This window comes from Lytechinus variegatus, chromosome 5 (assembly GCF_018143015.1).
Source record: "Lytechinus variegatus isolate NC3 chromosome 5, Lvar_3.0, whole genome shotgun sequence".
Taxonomy (NCBI): domain Eukaryota; kingdom Metazoa; phylum Echinodermata; class Echinoidea; order Temnopleuroida; family Toxopneustidae; genus Lytechinus; species Lytechinus variegatus.
Genome location: NC_054744.1, coordinates 1,367,322 through 1,387,728, shown reverse-complemented (window position 1 = coordinate 1,387,728; position 20,407 = coordinate 1,367,322). Strand labels below are relative to the sequence as shown.

Here is a 20,407-nt window from a genome sequence, read left to right as displayed (position 1 = left end):
AATTTCATCAAAATAGGATGAAAAATAATGTTATGACATTTTTAAAGTTTCAATTATTTTTCACAAAACAGTTATATGCACAACTCAGTGATATGCAAATGAGAGAGTCGATGATGTCTCTAACTCACTATTTCTTTTGAATTTTATTGTTTGAATTATACAATATTTTAATTTTTACAGATTTGACAATAAGGACCTACTTGAATTAACCACAAACTGTTAAAATACTGGTAATTCCAATTTTCAAGGAGGAATGAAATTTTGTTTCACATGACAATGATAAAATTATAATTTTTCATACTTCATATAATAATATACAAAAGAACTAGTGAGTGAGTGATGTCAACAGTCTCCTCATTTACATATTGCCCAGGATGTACATATTAATGTTGTGTGAAATTAAGCAAAACTTTAAAATGCAATTTACATCCATTTTGATGAGATTTTCAGTGTTATGCTTGTTGGATTTTTCTCCTTTTTTCAAATCCACTTTTCTGGGATGGACTTGTCCTTTAATTATGCATAAACGTATCTGTTCAGCAATCTTCAATAATATCATAAAATATCGTTAGTACCAGTAAGCTACATTACATGTAGCATGGGTGACAAAAATATTCTGTATTAGGAGGATAAATATTTTTCTTTAATATATCTGCTAAGCTGAGAATGTACATAGTGTGAGGCCAGGTAGTACTGACATTATTAGTCATTTTAATACAGTAATAGAATGCTACAATGTATAAAACTACAATTGGTAACACACATACCTCTTTATGATTTTTTTTGCATGGGACAAAATTTGAAGGATACATGTACACCTACCAGTTCATAGATCTGTGGAACTGATAAATTTACACTTGCTACAGGAGACAGACATCCATTGCATGTCATGCCATGCATATACCTCACACAGTATCAATAATATAAATCACATAATTCCTGACTCACTTTTTGCTGACTTAGACTTATTCATCTGACACTAAAGAGCTTTCAACAATCTTGGGGCCTACTTGGAGTATATTAAGCTGTCAGGCTTTGCACACATTCCTCCTTCATTCTATGTACTCACAGAGCTAATATCAGAGCTGACAAACTCAAAGTTCTACAACATTTCAGTATGTTTAAAATCAGTATTTTCAAAGAAATAACACATGAACCCGAAAGAAGTAGTTTGTATCAAACCATCAGTATTCTCATTTTCAATACTACATACTGAAAATCAGTACTAGTTTTTCAGCTCTAATATAAATTCTTTTATTTATGAGGAAATCATTTTACAATCGCTTACATTATTTGCTTTAAAAAAAGGACATGAAGCTTTTTAATTATTTGAATGTCGGCCTGAATTCATCTCATGATGGATTTGTGATTTGAAAAATATTAGAAACATTTAGTATTCTTTATAGGGTTGCATTTGAATCTTTTTATCACCATGACGCAAGAAAACCCGAGTTTATAATCTATCATATTATGTATCTTGCATAGCAGGATATAGAGAGTAACATAAAGAGTCCTTGCCCAACACCTATCTCACCACTTCTACCACAGGGTTTTATGTTGCATAATATGTAACAAGTAAAGCATGTAGAAATGTGTTATCCTTCTTAACAAGGTTAACTGAAACTGTCATACAAATGTTATACAACCACTGTCATTTCACTCTCCCTGTAAATACAAAGCAATAATCTCTAACATGTTCAATTAATTTCAATACACACACGAACACTCTACATTTACAATCAATTGTATGTCACAGGATCCAAATGTCAGTGAAACTTGTACTGGTGCCATATCTCTCCAACTGAGTAAGACTTTCAACTAAATTAGATATCAAACTTTTTTAAAATAAAAATGTCATCTCCAAGCATAAAAGATCATGACATGTAGTACTGAAACAAAGAATTGTATTACACAGTTATTCAGTATCCAACAAGTGACCCTAAATGACATTTGTGCTTGATCATGTGACCTAAGACTTGTCAGTGGTACTTGATTACTCCTATGCCCACATTTCATAAACTATATCCATAAACATTCAAAGTTGTGATGACGAATCAACAATTACCCCCAACATGGTCAAAGTTCTGTGACCTCGGTCATGTGACCTGAAACTCGCACAGGATGTTCAGTGACACTTGATTAATACTCTTATAAATGTCAAAGTTTTATGAACTACACTACTCAAAAAAAGTTAAGGACCACTTTTTAAAACGTATATAATTTTTTTATACAAGGTGTTTTATTTCTGGAAATACCTCAGTACAACTGTCCTGAATGTCCTTAAACACGCTGTAATCAATTTCACGCATGGGTGGTTTCAGTTGTTGCACACTGTCGCTCTCATCACTGCACATCCTGAAAAGTGGGTTCACAGTGGTATCAACTATCGACATGAAGAGGAAAAAACGAATGTCTGAGTGTCTTTCAGGCAGCCTAGTATCGCGTATGACCTCCTCCTGCAGCAATAACGGCTTCACAGCGCTGTCTCATGGAGCTAATGAGGTGATTAATGTCTCTGACGACCAGTGCATCCCATGCAGCCTCCAGAGCCACACCCAGCTGCTGCAGTCCAAGTGGATGGGCTTCGAGCTGCTGGATACTTCTCCCCATCATATCCCAGACGTGCTCTATCGGGTTCAAGTCCGGGGACCTCGCTGGCCACTCCATACGCTCAATTCCATGGCCCTCAAGGAACTCGGTCACCACCCTAGCTCGGTGGGGACGGGCATTGTCATCCATCAAAATGAAGTTTTCACCCACATTTTCAGCAAATGGCACCACAATAGGTTCGAGGACTTCATCCCTGTACCTCACTCCTGTCATTGCTCTCCCTGGGACCACGTAGACACGAGTACGGTTGTCATAGGTGATGCCTCCCCACACCATGATGCTGCCTCCCCCATAACAGTCATGTTCTGCAATACAGAGGTCAGCAAATCTCTCTCCTGGTCGCCTCCAGACTCTCAAACGTCCATCATTGTGGTCAAGGGAAAATCCGCTCTCATCTGTGAACAGAACTCTACACCATTGCTGTCTGGTCCATCTGACATGCTGCCGAGCCCAGTTGAGACGAATTCTTCTGTGAGCAGGGGTGAGTGGGACACACTGAGCTGGCCGTCTAGCATTCAAATTTGCTCTGTGAAGTCGGTTATGGATTGTTTGAGTGGAAACAATCACTCCAGTTGCTGCAGTGAAGTCATTATTGAGGCGGCGTGCACTGTGAAAGCGGTTGCGGAGACTGAGATTCGTCAAGTAGCGATCATCTCTAGGGGTTGTTGAAACTGGTCGGCCACTACGGGGTCTCTCAGAGTATAGCCCTGTCTCTCGGTGTCTTTCACTTGCTCTACTAATGACACAGTGTGACACGCCCATCACTCTGGCTACTCTTCGCTGACTGAGGCCAGCTTCGAGCATCCCTAGGGCTCTGGCTACATCTGTTTCACTTAGGTGGTGTCTTGGCATTGCTGTTGTAGGCAAGTTGTTGATTTTAAAGACAGTAATTGCTTTGGAAGCCACTTTTATACGGGCCCACTGCAATGATGTGAGAAACATCGTAAAAGAACTGCATGTTTGAAATTGATTTCATTGTGTTTGAGGATATTCAGGACACCTGTATCCTGGCATTACTGTTGTCAGCAATTTGTTGATTGTAAAGACTAAAGACAGAAAATGCTTTTGAATCCACTTTTGTACGACTTCACAATGGGCCCGCTTTTCAGGATATGCAATGATGTGAGAGACATCATGCAACAACTGAAACCAAATTTATTACAGTGTGTTTGATGGCATTCAGGACAGCTGTATCTTGGCATTGCTGTTGTCAGGAAGTTGTTGATTGTAGAAACACTTTGTACAGATGTATATAAAAAAAAATTACATACGTTTTAAAAGTGGTCCTTAACTTTTTTTGAGTACTGTATATGTAGATCCACAAACTTTCAGATCAAGTATGGTAAATTCAATAATACCCCAAAATGGCCAAAGTTCATTGACCTTAAATGACCTTTGACCTTGGTCAGGTGACATGAAACTTGCATGAGATGTTCAGTGATACTTGATTACTCTTATATCCAAGTTTTATGTACTAGATCCATAAATTTTAAGTTATGATGGTAATTTAACAAATACCTCTGACTTGGCCAAAGTTCATTGACCCAAAACGACCTTTGACCTTGGTCAGGTGACCTGAAACTCTGGCAGGATGTTCAGTAATACTGGATTAACCTTATGTCCAAGTTTCATATACTTTCTAAGTTATGATGTCATTTCAAAAACTTGACCTTCAGTTATGAATTGATGTTGATGCCATCGCTGTCAGTAAAGCAGCGCCTACAATCTCGCTCTGCTATGCAAGTGAGACCGTTCTGCTATGCAAGCGAGACAATAAAATGAGGAATCCTGTCATGTCTCATTGATTCTTTAACTTTTGTTTGAATTTGAGAAAATCTTTTGATGAAGAGCTGCAATGAAAAAAAGTTGGTTTTGTGAGGGGTATACTCACTACTGTTGGATACTGTAGATCAACATTCAAGGAATTTTTCAAAAGGAATGTACTGAAATACAATACAGACTACTTGTACATCTTATTCAGCCTACATCTAATCTATCAAAGTTCTAACAATATTTCTTTTCCATAAAGTCTTTGTTAAAATCTTTCATATAAATAAAATTCAATCTTAGGATTGATAAATATAATTTTTAGAGTTGGAAAGTAGATTTGCTTTGTAACAACGATTGCATGATACAGACCTCTTGAATAAAAGATAAATTTCACTAACATGGAGAGACAAATAGCACAGACAAGTAGGATATATTATATGGATGGATAGTACTCAAGTTGGATGACTAACTTCGGTACCAGATATTAACATCCTGCTTTCATTGAACACCTGTATAGAATATCAGACATACAGTATCTGTAGTAAATTGTTTCAGTAAAACCTGTTGAATAACAATAGATACATAAACAATTGATGAACAATGTCAATGCTTTATATTTTCTCAAACCCATGGTTTTCCTGTGATTGCACCAACAAAAACAAGAGAGGAGCTACGTTTTAATTTTCCCCTCTCATTTCTTTCAGTAAATTTACTGACCTTATTTATCTTGATGAACTAAAGAGAACTGTTTGAAGAGTTGTTGTGTATCACAACACTCTCCTGAAATAGGCAACATCCTCTAATAAAACACTGACATCACTCAACCACCGTTCCCCTAATAATTGTTGATTGGACTCGTCTAGCCAAGTTCCAGCAGGAAGATAAACATGTCTCTTGGTAGTGCCTTCATCTAAGATGGGTGCAACAAGAAGATCATCACCAACCAAGAACTCTGAGTTGATTCTTAAAGCGACCGGATCGGCAGGAGCTGACCACCATAGGGGTCTTATAACAGGATCCCCTTTCTGGGAGAATTCTTGAGCAAGGTCCAAGACCCGTTGAGCGATGTTATCCTGATGAAAATCTACCCATTTTTTAATGATTCTCCTGGTGTCTTCATCATATTCTGCTACGATGGTAGGTATTTGCATAGCAGGGAGAAAAGCAGAGAGCTCTATGTACCTTATGAAGAGTTCTTTTGATGGGAGACAGTCTTTAGGGTGGCTACAACCATCCTTCAAATATTTTAATTCTGGCATGAAATATGGGTAGCCTAGGAGACCCATTGTAAGAGCTGTTGGAATGATGGTTTTTAAGCCATTTTCTTCATCCCAAGTAGGGTCTTTTCTAATCAATTCTGCAACTAATGGAATGTTTTGACACTGATACATACACCTAACAAATGGTGATGACACCTCATTGGCAATATTGACATACCTGGTGGCATACTCATCTGCAATCTCAAGGGCATTCTCTACTTGGAAGCCAATGGGTAAATAACTTGCTTGACCATAATCAAAGGTGAAACCATCAACACCGCTTGCTTGAAGGGACTGAAGTTTGTTCTTAAACCATTGGACGGCACTATTGCTGGACACATCAAGGGCAGCTCCTACATTGTCGCCCCATCTAGTAAGCCCGGGAACTAGATCCCTAGGATCGTTTACCCAATACCCATTACTTACACCATCCATGAAGTTTTTTGACTGCGTGCTGATGTATGGCGTAACCTGGACAGCTGTTGTGAATCCAAATCCAGGTTTTGTAATATTTGCCATGATTGCAGAGACATCTGTAAAGCGAGTAGTATCAAATGCAAGATCTCCTTCAATTGCTTGATATGATGTTGGGATTTCAAATACGCCCGAGGTATATCCAAGGTGGTGAAGAGTATTTGCAGTGGTTACCAACAGTGATTCATTCCATGAAGCTTTATCTGCTGGTGTAGCTACGGACCATGTTGGGTATGTAATGACATTACTATCTGGAGCATTCTCTGTTCTTACAGTAAACCTATTGCTCATGTTCCTGTGAATGGCCTTCAGATCTGACGCAAGACACATGGTGTATTGCAGGAGAGCATACTTGCTAGAATTGGAATGGATGGAGATGTCATACTGACCAGACTCCAGACACATCTCTTGCCTCTCACTATCCATGCTCACAGAGATAAATGATGAATCATTGACCCTTAAACCTAATCCGTTGGATGAAAGCCAGTAGCGCTCGACGACTGGCCCAAAAGGTGACGAACCGTCTCCGGATAAGAAAGGCTGAGAAGGCAAATCATCAACCTCGATTGGCCATCGTTGGTTGGCCACGACTGCACCACCATACCAATGTGCATTCTGGAGGGATAAGCAATCTTTATGCATAACTTCATGATGAATAGCTGTCCATGTAAATTCATAGCAGTCCATGTTGTCTAATTCTAACCAATCAATCTCCAGCTGGCCGTACTCTCTCCATTCTAAACAAAGTCTCCTGTCTGTGGTCGTAGCACAGGTTGAAGGAGTAACAAGAGGTAAGTTTAACCCAACAGAGCTGTGAGTGTAGTTACTTCCTCTGTAGCTCACACGTACAGTTTTACTTTCCACATAGAACAATAATCTCCCAACTTTATAATGCAGTGGTGGTTCCGAATAGAAAAGGAGAATACAGGTAGTACCAATGACAATCAATATAAAAAGTATTACAACAAACACCTTGAGCCGGAATTCTCTTGGTATCTTCAAAACTTTAACAGGTTGGCTAACATCCACTATAGCTGGGTCTACACCAGAGTCTGTTGTGTTATGAAGATCTATAGGTGTCATACCATCATCCATTGAAGTCTTGACCTCATCAAAATTCACCAATGAATGGCCATTGCCTTTCTTACTCTCTTGGACTTCATCTACTTGAAATCTGGTCATTCCTGCCATTAGATAAAATAGAAGAAAAATAATGTAGTAAATAACTAAAAATATATTTTGTTTGTAAGTGTGAATGACCTTTAAGTTTTGGTAAATCCTCTTAAACTGTTTGAGTTCACAATTAGGGGAGATTGGGGTTAGTTGGAATGCGGGGTAAGTTGAAACATTGTAATTTTCTTCAACGTCTTTAAATAACTTTATGCCATACTGTCCTCAATCTATTGCCATTATCAACAGCCATCCACCATATTACAGACAACACATGCGCAACAAGCCTGGTGAAGTTACATGTAGAAAAGATTTTTTTTTTACCTTTTGAGTAATTTTTTCTCTTTCAGAATTTTTTTAGTATCTCAGAGAGGTTTCTAGTTCAAGTTGGCCAGTTTGGGGATATAATAGACACTTGTACCAAGCTAAAAAAATAAGGTAATAATTATGCCATGGTGAAGTCCCTTTTGTGTTGTAAGCTTATAAATGTCAAATGGGCCTTTGGGCTTAATTGGAACAAAATTGAAGGGGCTAGTTGGAACATGTTCCAACTTACCCTAAACATAATTATGAATAAAACATTGGATATGAGAAAAAAAATGCATTCAGTATTTCACACTCTTCTGAACATGTATTGTATACCATGATTGTTTTGTTTCTCAGTTAGGTCTGAGTGTGCATTTAAGGCCTATTGTACGCCCCTAATGCAATATTAATCCTTATCAACAAATTTCGTCACTACGCCGTTGCGCAAAATTTTGTTTTGACCGCACCACTTGCTGACTTTTTATTCTCAAGTCTTGCGTATCATTGAGAACAAATTTGCGATGCCTGGGTGCGCGATTTTGAAATTACATGTACGCAACATTTTGTCCATGCCTGTCGGACCCCAAATTGCTCAAAAACGTGATTCACTGTACAAGGTCAATGCAAATTGTTTTCAACCAAAAATGATAAATGTATGATTATTTTTACTTTTGTTGGTTCAAATGAATTTATTTTATGCTATTTATGATCGCAAAAGAGTTCCTGACAAAATTCATCGGAAAAAAAAAACAACTTAGGTTAAAAAAACCCAAAGAAACACAAATTCAAAAAAATAAAAAATACATAAGAAATTATATTTTTTGCAATTTTTTTGTGGATATTTGTTATAAATGTAAAAATTGATACTCTCGCCAAAAATTAGCATTCTACTAGCTCAACAAATTGAGTAAAAGGCAAAAACATACAATAAAAACAATTTTAGGGCAAATGTCATACACTTATTTGCATAATTAATTAAAAAATATAAACCATTGATTTTTGTCATGTAAATTTGATGCAGAAGTATACGAAATTGCTCAATAGTACTTGCATGTAAAATCAAACGCACACAAATACGCGGAATTCTACTACAGTCGGCTTGTGTGGGTGGCTATATAAAAGAAACACAAAGTTCAACAAAAAAAAATAAAGCAAATAGGCTAAGACCATGTAATACATGTACTGCAGTTGTAAGTAGTTTTAGTATAATTCTTATTAATTGACCATGCAGTGTCCCAACTTACCCATACCATGTTCCAAATTACTGTGTATGGGATAAATTGGAACGCTTGCAATGGTCTTGTTCAAGGTGGATTTTTTTCAGTAACCATCATAGAGTTAAAAATTTTATGGGGTACATTTGAAGCCCTTGCTTAAAGCTGATATTGTTTCTCAAATAAAATCTATTTGTATTTTACAGCTATTCCAACTAACCCCCATCTCCCCTACTATGAATCAGTGGCAGCATACGTTCTCTCTACCACGCGTCACTGTTGGCGGGTGCCGACTACCCTGAAAATTTCCAGGGCAATTCCGCCAACCGTGAACTTCCCCAACAACCGTGGACGACAACTTAAACCCTAAATAGACTGGGCTATTTTGATGCCTAAGAAGACGGGGGGGGGGGGCTGATTCAGCCCCCCCTTATGATCTCGGCCGTCGATCGCGACAAAAATTGGCACACACGTTACCCATGGCATTATCTACAAAACTATAACATCAAATTCTGCTAAACCTCATGTCTCATTAATTATGCTAATTTATGCGTAAAATCATAAGTTTGCTCTAATTAATAAAATGCACCTGAAACGCTAATTTTTGTTTCACATACTCTAGATAGGCATCTGATCAAATTTATTTTAAAAAGATTTCAACATCACTTTTATTTTCTTATGTATTCTATTGTTTTCTAAATTTCTTATGTATTTCTTTGTTTTTTATTGTTTTTTCAATGGAAATTGTCGGGGACTTGATTCTGACCATAAAAAAGATATAATTAATTGATTTTAAGCAGTAACAGGAAAAATAATGATACATTTATGAATTTTGGCTAAAAACACTATTTGCATTGGATTTGTACACAAATTCATGTTTTTGAGTAATTTTGGGTCTGCATGCACTTAAGAAATGTTGCGTAATTTCGAAACCGCGTACCCGGGGGTCACAATTTTGGTCTCAAAAGTTGCGCGAGACTTGAAAGTAAAAAGTCAGCAAGCGACGCGGTCAAAAAATTTTGCATGGCGGATTTATCACAAAAAATGTCGAGGGGGGGGGGGCTGAATCAGCCCCCCCAGTCTTTTTAGGGTTTAAACAGGCCTACATGTAGATCTACACAAAAAACTGAATATTTTAAAAATTGCTTTTCGCATCCTAAAATAAACTTGTCGATTATTTTGTCCACGATTTCTTCCTGGGATTTCTTTGACTCACTCAGAGCATGGACCTACATGTAATACGCTACATACGATACGACCTTGACTAGAGGCCCAATCTCTTATGTAAGAAGCGCGAAGATGTTTACCTTGCGTGTACGTATCGCATTGCTCATATTATTTACGTCTTTAAAATGGTAGTAAGTACGCTCAAAAATAAAGTGAAGAGAGAGTGGTACGGTGGGTAACTGGGTTGGGCAATGAAATTTACATGGTACGAATTTCAGTTGATATTGTCACTAATCTTATCATAATTGTGTCAAAAATAATATCAAAATTCGATCGAAATCTAATTTCTTCTAGTCCCAACCTTAGCTACATCTACGGTACATGAATTCTTTAGATCACGTTAATATAAACTTAATAATGACATTTGAAGCCAAAGGAATGGATTGACATAATGTCCAACTCATTAATTACAGTAAAATGATTTATTCACATTTACATTCCGATAAATACTCTATAATTTCTAAAGTCTTGATCTCTACATCGACCTTTTGAAAGTGTTGATTAATTTCGTGACGGTGTGTCTACCCAGTTCTGTGTCACTGCACTCGTGCTAGCCACGGCCACATACAGAATACAAATAGCACATGGCATCAAAATCCTTGATCCGGGGATCAGAGTCTTCCAAAATTAGATGGGATCCAAAACCAATTTAATTTGAATGTGTTTTTTTTAACTTTTAGATTGAGATATTTATTGAATCTGTTATAATTTTCATAAGTAATAATTTTTTAAATATTATTAACACTTTTGATCATATTACAACTCATTTTTAATGTGAGTTATACATGTACGTACAGTGTATTTTCCTTTGTATTGCTCTTTGCCTCCCATGTTCCTGAGGAATGTCATTACAGTGAATACTTAACAAATACGATTTAAAATAAAATATTATTTTTAATTAATTTGTGTAAAGGAAAAAGAGAGAATAATGGGGGGGGGGGTGGACGTATGTGGGCAATGTAAATGTTTGTGACTTTGTGGGGGAGGGGATTGGCAAAAAGAAGTCAATGTTCGGAGCAAATGAAATTAAAATTCATTTATGAAAGTGTCTACTGTGATTGTGGCTGCATAATCATTATGGCAAAATTTTGGAAAATCCACCTTGGATTGAGAGGGGTACGTGATTCAAAAGATTTCGATAGAAGTACACATTCAACAAAGTGCCAATTCATTCACAGAAATTCATTTCAAGTACAAATTTTTTAAGTTGATATGTGTAAATGCTTTAGAGGATATGTACCAGGGTATTTCGTTTGTTCACGCCCACATGAGTTGCTAGTATAATTTAAATATTGTTGGATGAATTTTTCAATTTCACTTATGTCTTTTATATGTTTTATATCGGAATTAGATCTGTTGCTTTGACCTGGTTTAAGTCATATCGAAGTGGTTGGTCCCCTCAAGTTGAAATATCGGGTGAATTATCCGAACCCCAAATGTCTAACTTTGGACTACCACAAGGCTCGGTTATTAGTCCTGTAGGTTATTCAGTATATACCGGTACACTTCCGGTGGGAGACATAGCAAGACATCATGCTATTAATTATCATCTCTACGCAGATGATACTCAGTTATACATATCTTTTGACCCTAAACCTTCAGGAGATCTCCAAAATGCCCTTGATAAACTGCAGAGATGCATACTTGACATCAAACAGTGGATGACTGTACAAACAAATTAAAGCTGAATGACACAAAATCTGAATTTTTCATAGCTACCTGCCTACCTCCCCACACAATTTGAAGAAATTGCCTGATATTCAACTTGAAATTGGTGATCTTCGCATTACTCCTTCAGAAAAAAAATCAAGAACCTAGGAGTATATTTTGATAAACATATGACTTACATGTACATGTAGAGCTGCCAACCTGAAAAGAAACATTTCAGTATTTTTGAAGCTGAAAATCAGTATTTCGGAGAGGAAATCAGTATTTCAAAAAAATACCATAGGACCAAACATACAAATGAAACTTTAGAAATCAGTATTTTACATGAAACTATCCATATTCTTCTCACTTTTCAGTACTAAATACTGAAAATCAGTACTACTTGGCAGCTCTGATGACTATGAATGACAATATTTCCACTGTTTGTTGTATATCATTGTACAACGCCTACTTAGCTTGTTGCACACAAGCAAATGGGAGGCTGGATGTCAAACATTCGTACCGTTGCACAAAAGACGTACCATCCAAAATGTACCATTGCACGGCTTTAGGAGATGACGTCACAATACAATTTAATTAATTGCGCTCAGTAAAAATGAAGGTGCAATACGCGTACATGTATAAGCCTGCTGGCTAAATGCGCAATGCTACCCAAGGTCACGTGCGGGATTTTCCTTTTTGCATTCAATATTTCTGCTCCCTTTTCATAGATTACTGCAGGGAAAACTCTTGTTTTTTTATATTTTGAAATTCCGAGGCATTGTACAACACAAACAGCGAATATTCTTATTCGTGTAATGGTGTGAGATTTCGCATTCGGTGAAAGAAAGAAATACTCTATTCAACTCATAGAGCATCTTCTTTCACCTCACGCGAAATCTCGCACCATTGACTGATGCCTATTCGCTATTTGTATACTGTCACATATCATTTGAGCCCTGAACATGACTAGAATTTGTAGGTTTATTGATCAGTCAACTGCTAACCATGCTATACGCTCCCTTATCCTTTCTCGTCTTGATTTCTGTAATGGTCTTCTTTCTTCAATACCATTGGCTCACATCAATCGTCTCCAGCAGATCCAGAATTGGGCTGCCCGTCTTATTTTTGAAGTACGCCCTGACACACCTCCTGAACCCCTGTTATATAATTTACACTGGCTCCCGATTAGACAACGGATTATTTTTAAGTTACTTCTACTTGTATACAAATCACTCTATAACCTAGCCCCAAAATTGATTGTTTAGAAATTTATGTCTCAGGTAGAAGCACTAGATCCTCTGAAGACCCACTTAAATTAACATATCCAACAAAAAGAAAACAGACTGGAGATAGAACATTCACCGTTGCATCCTCAATGGAATGGAACAAACTCCCTCTCACAATAAGACAATCCCCAACAATCAAGTCCTTTAAGAAGTCCCTTAAAACTCTTTTGTTCTAGGCAACCGCCTTCATGTCATTCTGATTTTTTGTTTGTATAAATATGTTAACTGAAATTGTGAGCGCTTTGGGCCATTTGGGAAAAGCGTATTATTAATATCGAGTATTATTATTAATTGTGCTTTTTCAAGAGTTATCTTTACAACGTCGTTAGCCTAATTACTGTGAGTGGATGATATTTATGAAATGAGTTGGAATGTGAACGCGACGCCCCAATGCCGATGGCACTTGATCGAAATAGTATTCACTTTCTGGGTTGAGCCAATCATTGTGCTTGTAAACGGGTTTCCATGAATTCCCGCCCTTGGAATGTGTGCCACATGCGTGACCAGTTAACCTGTTGATATTTGAGTGCGCATCAGCTGAATCATGTACCTCGATCTTCCCACTCATGGTGCAAGAAACCATTAAAAAAAATTTAAATCGCCAAAATATACATGTAAAGAAGATTATTCAGCCAGTAGTAGTAGTATAGACACGTCTATAAATATGCATTCGCTTCGAATATTGACTTCACCAATCCAACACACACGATCTCAACATCCCCTTGTCATTGTCCATGCCACGACCACTCCCCTATCACTCTCTCCCTTTGACCATCCTACAACCCCCTCCTTTCTCTTTCACACACGTGTAAATTGTAGGCCTACCATAGTCATGTGAAAATAGAAATCTGCTTTCCTGTCAATTACATGTAAGCTATAATTTCAAAACATTTTAAATCGCGTTTAATTATAATAAGAACAACAAAATCGTAATATTAAAGTATTATGAATGACTAAAGATATTCCTCACGCTTGTGATGAGCACATTCATTATTTTATAGATGAGTAAAGAACAATGCAAATGAACATAGCAATAATTGATAAGGATAAAGTAATCTTGATTGGATATTATTAGTATAAACATCATCAACAGAAAATTGTGTCACCATGTTTTATATTTGTTTGTTTACAAAGGGCTCCAACGAAAGCCAGCTTGTTGCTGATTGGGCTACCCTTCTTTTAAATATCTGAAATAAATAAATAAATTATGAGAGTTATAGTTTCAGTGAGTATCTGAAAAAAAAAACACGCAAATACTATAAGTTGGGGACCCCATCTCATGAATACCAATGCCCTTTAATTATTTTGGAAGCTTCAGAAAAAACTTCTGAGGACTTCCAAATCAAGTCGGAACAATCTTTGGATTTAGTAGGGCATGGCGCAGCGCATAAGCTCAAAGGGCAACGCATGCGGTCCGTAGATGTAGTCGGTCAAAGCATCATGCATTCACAAAACTAATCGCACTTTCTAAGGATGTAGCGATCTAGACATTGAAAAGTATGGAGCAAATTTATTGATGTCATCAATAAGAATAAATATACATAAACTGTAAGTATAAAATAAGATTTTCCTTTCCTTTGACCTTTTTGAAATTGAAGTTATCAGTAATAGCCTTTCTGCTTCAATCCCAATTCGCACAACAGTTGCGGCTGTGTGGCCTGGAGAAGCATTAAATACACATAAAATGTGGTGCATTTAGCAGCAATCTAAGCTCTTCGATATTGAAATTTTTGATAGCTACCGCGCTTCACAAACACTGAGGCTGCTGCGCGGCTTGCGTCGCTTCACGCCGCCAAGCGTCAGAATAAACCTGGCAAGAACATTTTGTACATTTATGTACAGTGATTTCATTCTAGAATCTGAATTTATTTATTTTTCTTAAAAAAAGATCTCAAACAGGGCCTTTGCGATACAATGTATGTACAGCTGTATACAAATCTAAGAAATGCATTGAAAACTGATAAAATATATAAAAGGTTAATTTTTATCCTTCTTGGTAGATACTTGTAATAAATTGCATACAGATTTTACACTCAGCTGCTCATTCACCAGGGCTAAAAAAATTTTAATCAAATGCCCATTGTCTCTAAAATCGAAAGCTACATAAGTACATGTATGTATAACAGATTGTTGTAACAATAGAATACATAACTTCATAAGGAATTGGTGAAACAATTAAATACATCAGAAAATAGCACATTTGTATTTTTATTTGGTCATACAAAGTACAAAAGGAATGATAATTTTCATATGTAAAAAATACCAACTTTATTGATATTCCATGATTTTCATTTGTTTTGTCACATACCAGTACCTGCTATGTTTTGGAGTGGCTTTCTTTGTTCTTCTGCTCAATAAGATAAAAATGCTATGCCTTGGAATGGAAATTTGAGTGTAAAAATAGGGGTCCCTTCCACAGCACATACCCACCATGCATTATACACGTTTTTTTATTGCCCCCCCCCCCCCGAGATTGACCTTATGTAGTATAGTTAGACCAGTCAGACCACCACATATCGACCACCTCTTTTGAAACCGTCCACCTTGCGCGCATGAAATTATTGCGTATCACAAACGATGCGCACAGGAGACTAGGTGCAGAGTCCATAGGAACGGTAAAAATCTATTTTACAAGAGAAGGGGAAAAGGGTAAAAATTTAGTAGAATTTATCAAAATTGTTTTGACTAGACCCGAACCCTGCCCCATTTCTGATAGGAAACGGCTTTAGAACAAATATCCATCGTCCCCAAAACCTGAAACAAGATGGCGGCGTAAACATCGGGCAAGTCTCTTCCATCTTATCACAATACTTTTCTAATTTTTTTAATGAATTTTTGTTTAAAAATAACGAGATAGAAATGAGAGGTCAGGAATGAAGTTTTATCCCATGTAGAGTTAGATCAATCTCTGCCTACATGATTTAGGGCTAGAAAGTAGAAATCTTGGGCCTGGGGGCGAAAGTTTCAGGTTTTGGCGGCCTACACGCACGTGAATATATAAGAATACCTGGCTTCATTGAGAGTAACCTTACGTCAGTAAATAATTTTTACTCTATAGTAGCGATGCCACATCATTTTTAAATATCTACTGTATACATATGTTGTGACCATTCATTTTGAAGCTTGTGACCTGCTCTTCACAATAAGACTACGGTTTTTTCTTAATATATGCAAATATCTAATTAAATATGCACGCATATCATTAAAAATGTCTGCCGCTCATGCGGAATGTGTATTTGCCTTTGTAGTTTCACCCATGCTAATGATTTTGAGATAATTAACCACCAAAATATGTCAATTGGCCCATTCTTTGATTAAACCAATATATAATATTAAAAAAAGAGTGTTTCATATAATTAAATATGCAAATTTAAAATACCATATATCTTTATGTAAATGAGGTTATGATGCAAAGCCAATGATACGCATATTGTAAACATGTATGTTAAAAATATTTTTTTTCAAACTACATGTATGAGGAAATTAACCACCAACAATATGTCAAGTGGCCTATTCCTTGATTAAACTATTATAATATATTAAAATTCAAACAGAATACATGTATTTAAATATGCATATGCAAATGAGATTATGATGCAATATAGTACAATATATGTTACAATGATGTTTGTTCTTGTGTATGGCCTTTCATTACAAATAAATTGGATAATAGTATCATCATCAGTGATATGATGTTCAATTGCAAAAGAACAAATTCATAGAATATTATCTTCTACATGTACAAAAAGTGGTAAATATGCAAATGAGACGATTATGTAATGAACAATTCAAGTGCAGAAGTACTTGTCCAGCTGCATTCATTACCAAATTTATGCTTCTTCATGCTTTGTATACTGTATATTTGTATAATACAACTTGATATTATTTTTTTTAAGTACTAAAATGCAGTTTACATTTTCTTTTGTTTACATGTAAAAGCTCTGTACAATTCAGTTTATGCTTCTAACATTCTTGAAATGAAATACCATTATATTGATTATTATCATTATGCAAGAAACTTGCCTGATCCCTGATCAATGAATTGGTCAGTGGTAAAGTATTCCACACACGTATCATCTGCATTTCAAAGATGATCGAATGTTCACTTGTGAAAAGATGCATTCTGTTATACTATTTTTCCCCAAAACAAGTATATTCAACATCGAGAATATTACAAGATCGCCTTTCTGGCCTTCCAAAGTGATTTGGTAAGGTTGGACAAGTAGAGAAGGCTAAAAAAAAAAAAAAATTGGGTCGGGGGCCACGGGCCGGAATGGGGGGAGGGGGGCCAGGGGCCGGTAAGGTTGGACAAGTTAAAGAAAGCTCTCCAAAAAAAAATTGGGTCAGGGGCCATGGACCGGTATGGGGGCCAGGGACCAGTAAGGTTGGACAAGTTAAAGAAAGCTAAAAAAAAAAATTAGGTCGGGCCACTGGCCGGGATGGGGGAGGGGGGCCAGGGACCAGTAAGGTTGGACAAGTTAAAGAAAAATAAATAAAAAAAAATAAAAAAATTGGGTCAGGGGCCACGGGCCGTGATGGGGGGAGGGGGACCAGGGGCCAGTAAGATTGGACAAGTTAAAGAAAGCTAAAAAAAAAAAAAAAAAAAAAAATGGGTCAGGGGCCATGGGCCGGGATGGGGCCAGGGACCAGTAAGGTTGGACAAGTTCAAGAAAACTAAAAAAAAAAAAAAAAAAAAATATTTGGTCAGGGGCCACGGGCCGTGATGGGGGAGGGGGGCCAGGGGCCGGACATATTAAAGAAAGCTAAAAATAAAAAATTGGGTCGGGGCCAAGGGGCCGGGATGGGGTGCCAGGGGCCGGTAAGGTTGGACAAGTTAAAGAAAGCTAAAAAAAAATTGGGCTGGTGGGGGGGGGCAGGGGCCGGGATGGGGGGAGGGGCGGGGCCGGGGCGGGGGCCAGTAACATTTGACGGCTTAAAGGTAGCTAAAAAAATGGGTCGGGATAGGTAGGGGCCGCCGGGCCGGTGACGTTGGACAAGTACCGATAATGGGTAGCCCTCCCCCCCAAAAAAATGGGGTCAGGGGGCAAGGGCCAATAAAGTTTGGGGTCCGTGTTACAGGCCCCCCCCCAAAAAAAAAAAGAAATAGGGTTGGGACGAGTAATAATGGCAATTATGGGTGAGGGGCGGGTTGCATACATATAGGCCACGCAGGGGCCTGGGGCAAATTATGGAAGGGGTAAACATAGATCTAGACATAATAAATCAGGCAAAAAAAAAAAAATGGGGCCTTGGACCATAATCAGGGTTTAAAAGGGCAAGAAAGGTACATCACCATCTGTTACATAATCACCAAAAACCAAACAACCCTACTCAACAGACTATACAGTCTCTGTATTGACCCTGAATTTTCCAGATTGGGGACAGTGCAAGCCCTTATCTTTCCCGCTGGCGGTAATTCGCGGTTTGCTAATTGGTAACAAGTTTGGTATCATTACAAAGCTTAGAATTCAAAGAATCTCATGATGCTGGGAGTTTTTTGGTTTTTTTATGTGTAGGGGTACGATAAAGGGGTCAAATCATTCATGTCATCATCAAATCACCATATCAACAAAATCTCAACAAATCATGATATCAAAATGCAAAAAAAATCGGATTTTTTAGACATAATTTCAGAGCAAAAGTACTAAACTAACGATTCAAATTGCCACAAACACTGGTGGAAGTCAAAATCTTGTGTGTCACATGATTATGACATGAGCAGTACTTTCCACTTTTGGCTTCTGAGATTCAAAATGGCCGCGCGCATCGTACGATCAGGCAGGTTTCAAGACACATTTCAAGTGCAAAATATCTGGCGATTCTAACCTCAAATCAGAATGTAAAGTGAAAATTTCCTATTTTAATTTAATAATCTTCGGATTTTTGTGGGTCAGAGTGTTACTGAATTAATATTTAAAGACTGGAAAAGAGTTTTCTGAGACCATGTTTTACACAGGGGCAGAGCATACCGATGCGAACGCGCGGCTGGTTTGGCATCGCTATCTATAGAAGTCGCCTTACTAGATGAGACGGCGATCGACCGGATGCCGGCCAGACGCTCGCTTGATCGACAGGCCAGTAGTACCGTAGCAGCATAACGGTACGGTACTGTAGTTTCCGCCGGCGTAGCCATAACCCAGGGAACTCCCGCCCGCTATGCGGGCACCCAGGAGCTTTCTGTGTAATTGACCATACTCACGGGACTAGTGTGAAGTAGGCCTATGGTCAAAATAATTCTCTGAATATTTAATAGTTAAAACAGAAATTAAGCACTTACCACGATTATCTGGATGAAGCCTTTTTTGAAGGTCTAAGACTCTAACGAGTGGTTGTTTCCCAACATCGAGGCACAGACTGGAACCTCAAAAAAATGAAAAGTTCTCTCCTTCTACCCTAGTCTCGTTCGGCCATTTTGTTACGATTCATAACAAAAATGGCCGATCGAGACGTGGCCTGGGTAGATCATAGGAGAGAACTTTTCGGGTTTTTTAGGTTCCAGTTTGTGCCCAGATGTCAGGAAACTGCCACTCGTTAGACCTTCATCCATATAATTGTGGTAAGTGCATAATTTCTATTTTCACAATTCATTTGGAGAATTATTTTGACCATACTTCACGCTAGTCCCGTGCCCGTGAGTATGGTCAATTACATGGTAAGCTCCAGTGCAGTCCTGGGCTCCCGCCAGCTACGCGGGCGAGAGTTCCCTGGGTTAGCGTAGCCGTTGGCGTTAGCGCCGCGGCTTCTTTTCACACAGTCTCTTTCCGTATTTATCCTAATTCTAATTACCAAAAATTACAATCTTACCACGTCTTTTAGCACTTGGAATTCCTGATTGTGAATCCATGATCTCGGAAGTAGCGGTGACGTTCTAACGTATGAAAAAAGAAAATATCACTTTAGCTGTCACGTCGCTAAAGTTAAGCCTGTAAAGAATCCTCCCCCATATAACCCGATCATCAATCGCCCATATTGATACTGGCCATTTAACTAAATCAACGAACGTAGAGGGCAGCAACACAATTACGCGGAGACTTTCTTTCACCGAATCAAAGAAAAACTAAGACTGGCGTATACCCGGCCAAATATGTATATATATATATATATATATATATCTATTCATGGAGAGGGGGGGGGGGGGCTTAGAAAATTAGGTGGTCGATAAGGGGTAGTTTCAACCATAAATGAATTAATTTTTCAATTTTTGCTTGTCATTTTTATTTTCTGGTACGAACTCCTTTATTTGTGGTCGAAGACTTTTTTTTTGCTTGGCAAATTTTTAGCGGACGATTTACTCCCCCCCCCCCCGTGGAAAATCTATAGGTACGCCACTGGGGCGGGGTGTATCCACTGATCTCTCCCCTACCTGGATATGCGGTGAGGGTCCTTTGTTTGAAGCCCGCGAGTTCTATTGTCCGCCATACCAGTTCCCCCAAAAGGAACG

At 37.9% G+C, this 20,407-nt stretch overlaps 1 protein-coding gene across 1 annotated transcript; it reads right to left on the bottom strand.

Annotated features, from left to right (window-relative positions):
• Positions 1-4,206: 4,206 nt before the first annotated feature.
• On the bottom strand, positions 4,207-19,945 carry LOC121415030 (myogenesis-regulating glycosidase-like). Its single transcript, XM_041608087.1, has 2 exons — positions 19,771-19,945; positions 4,207-7,297 (listed from the first exon to the last, which is right to left on the bottom strand). The coding sequence occupies exons 1-2, from the start codon at positions 19,808-19,810 to the stop codon at positions 5,148-5,150; spliced, it is 2,190 nt and encodes a 729-aa protein (XP_041464021.1). The 5' UTR covers positions 19,811-19,945; the 3' UTR covers positions 4,207-5,147.
• Between the last annotated feature and the right edge of the window lie 462 nt (positions 19,946-20,407).

Coding starts and splice junctions, on each gene's coding strand:
- LOC121415030 (XM_041608087.1), bottom strand. CDS start 19,810: ATGGATTCACAATCAGGAATTCCAAGTGCTAAAAGACGTG. Junction 7,298..19,770: donor TCCAAGTGCTAAAAGACGTG/GTAAGATTGTAA, acceptor ATCTAATGGCAG/GAATGACCAGATTTCAAGTA.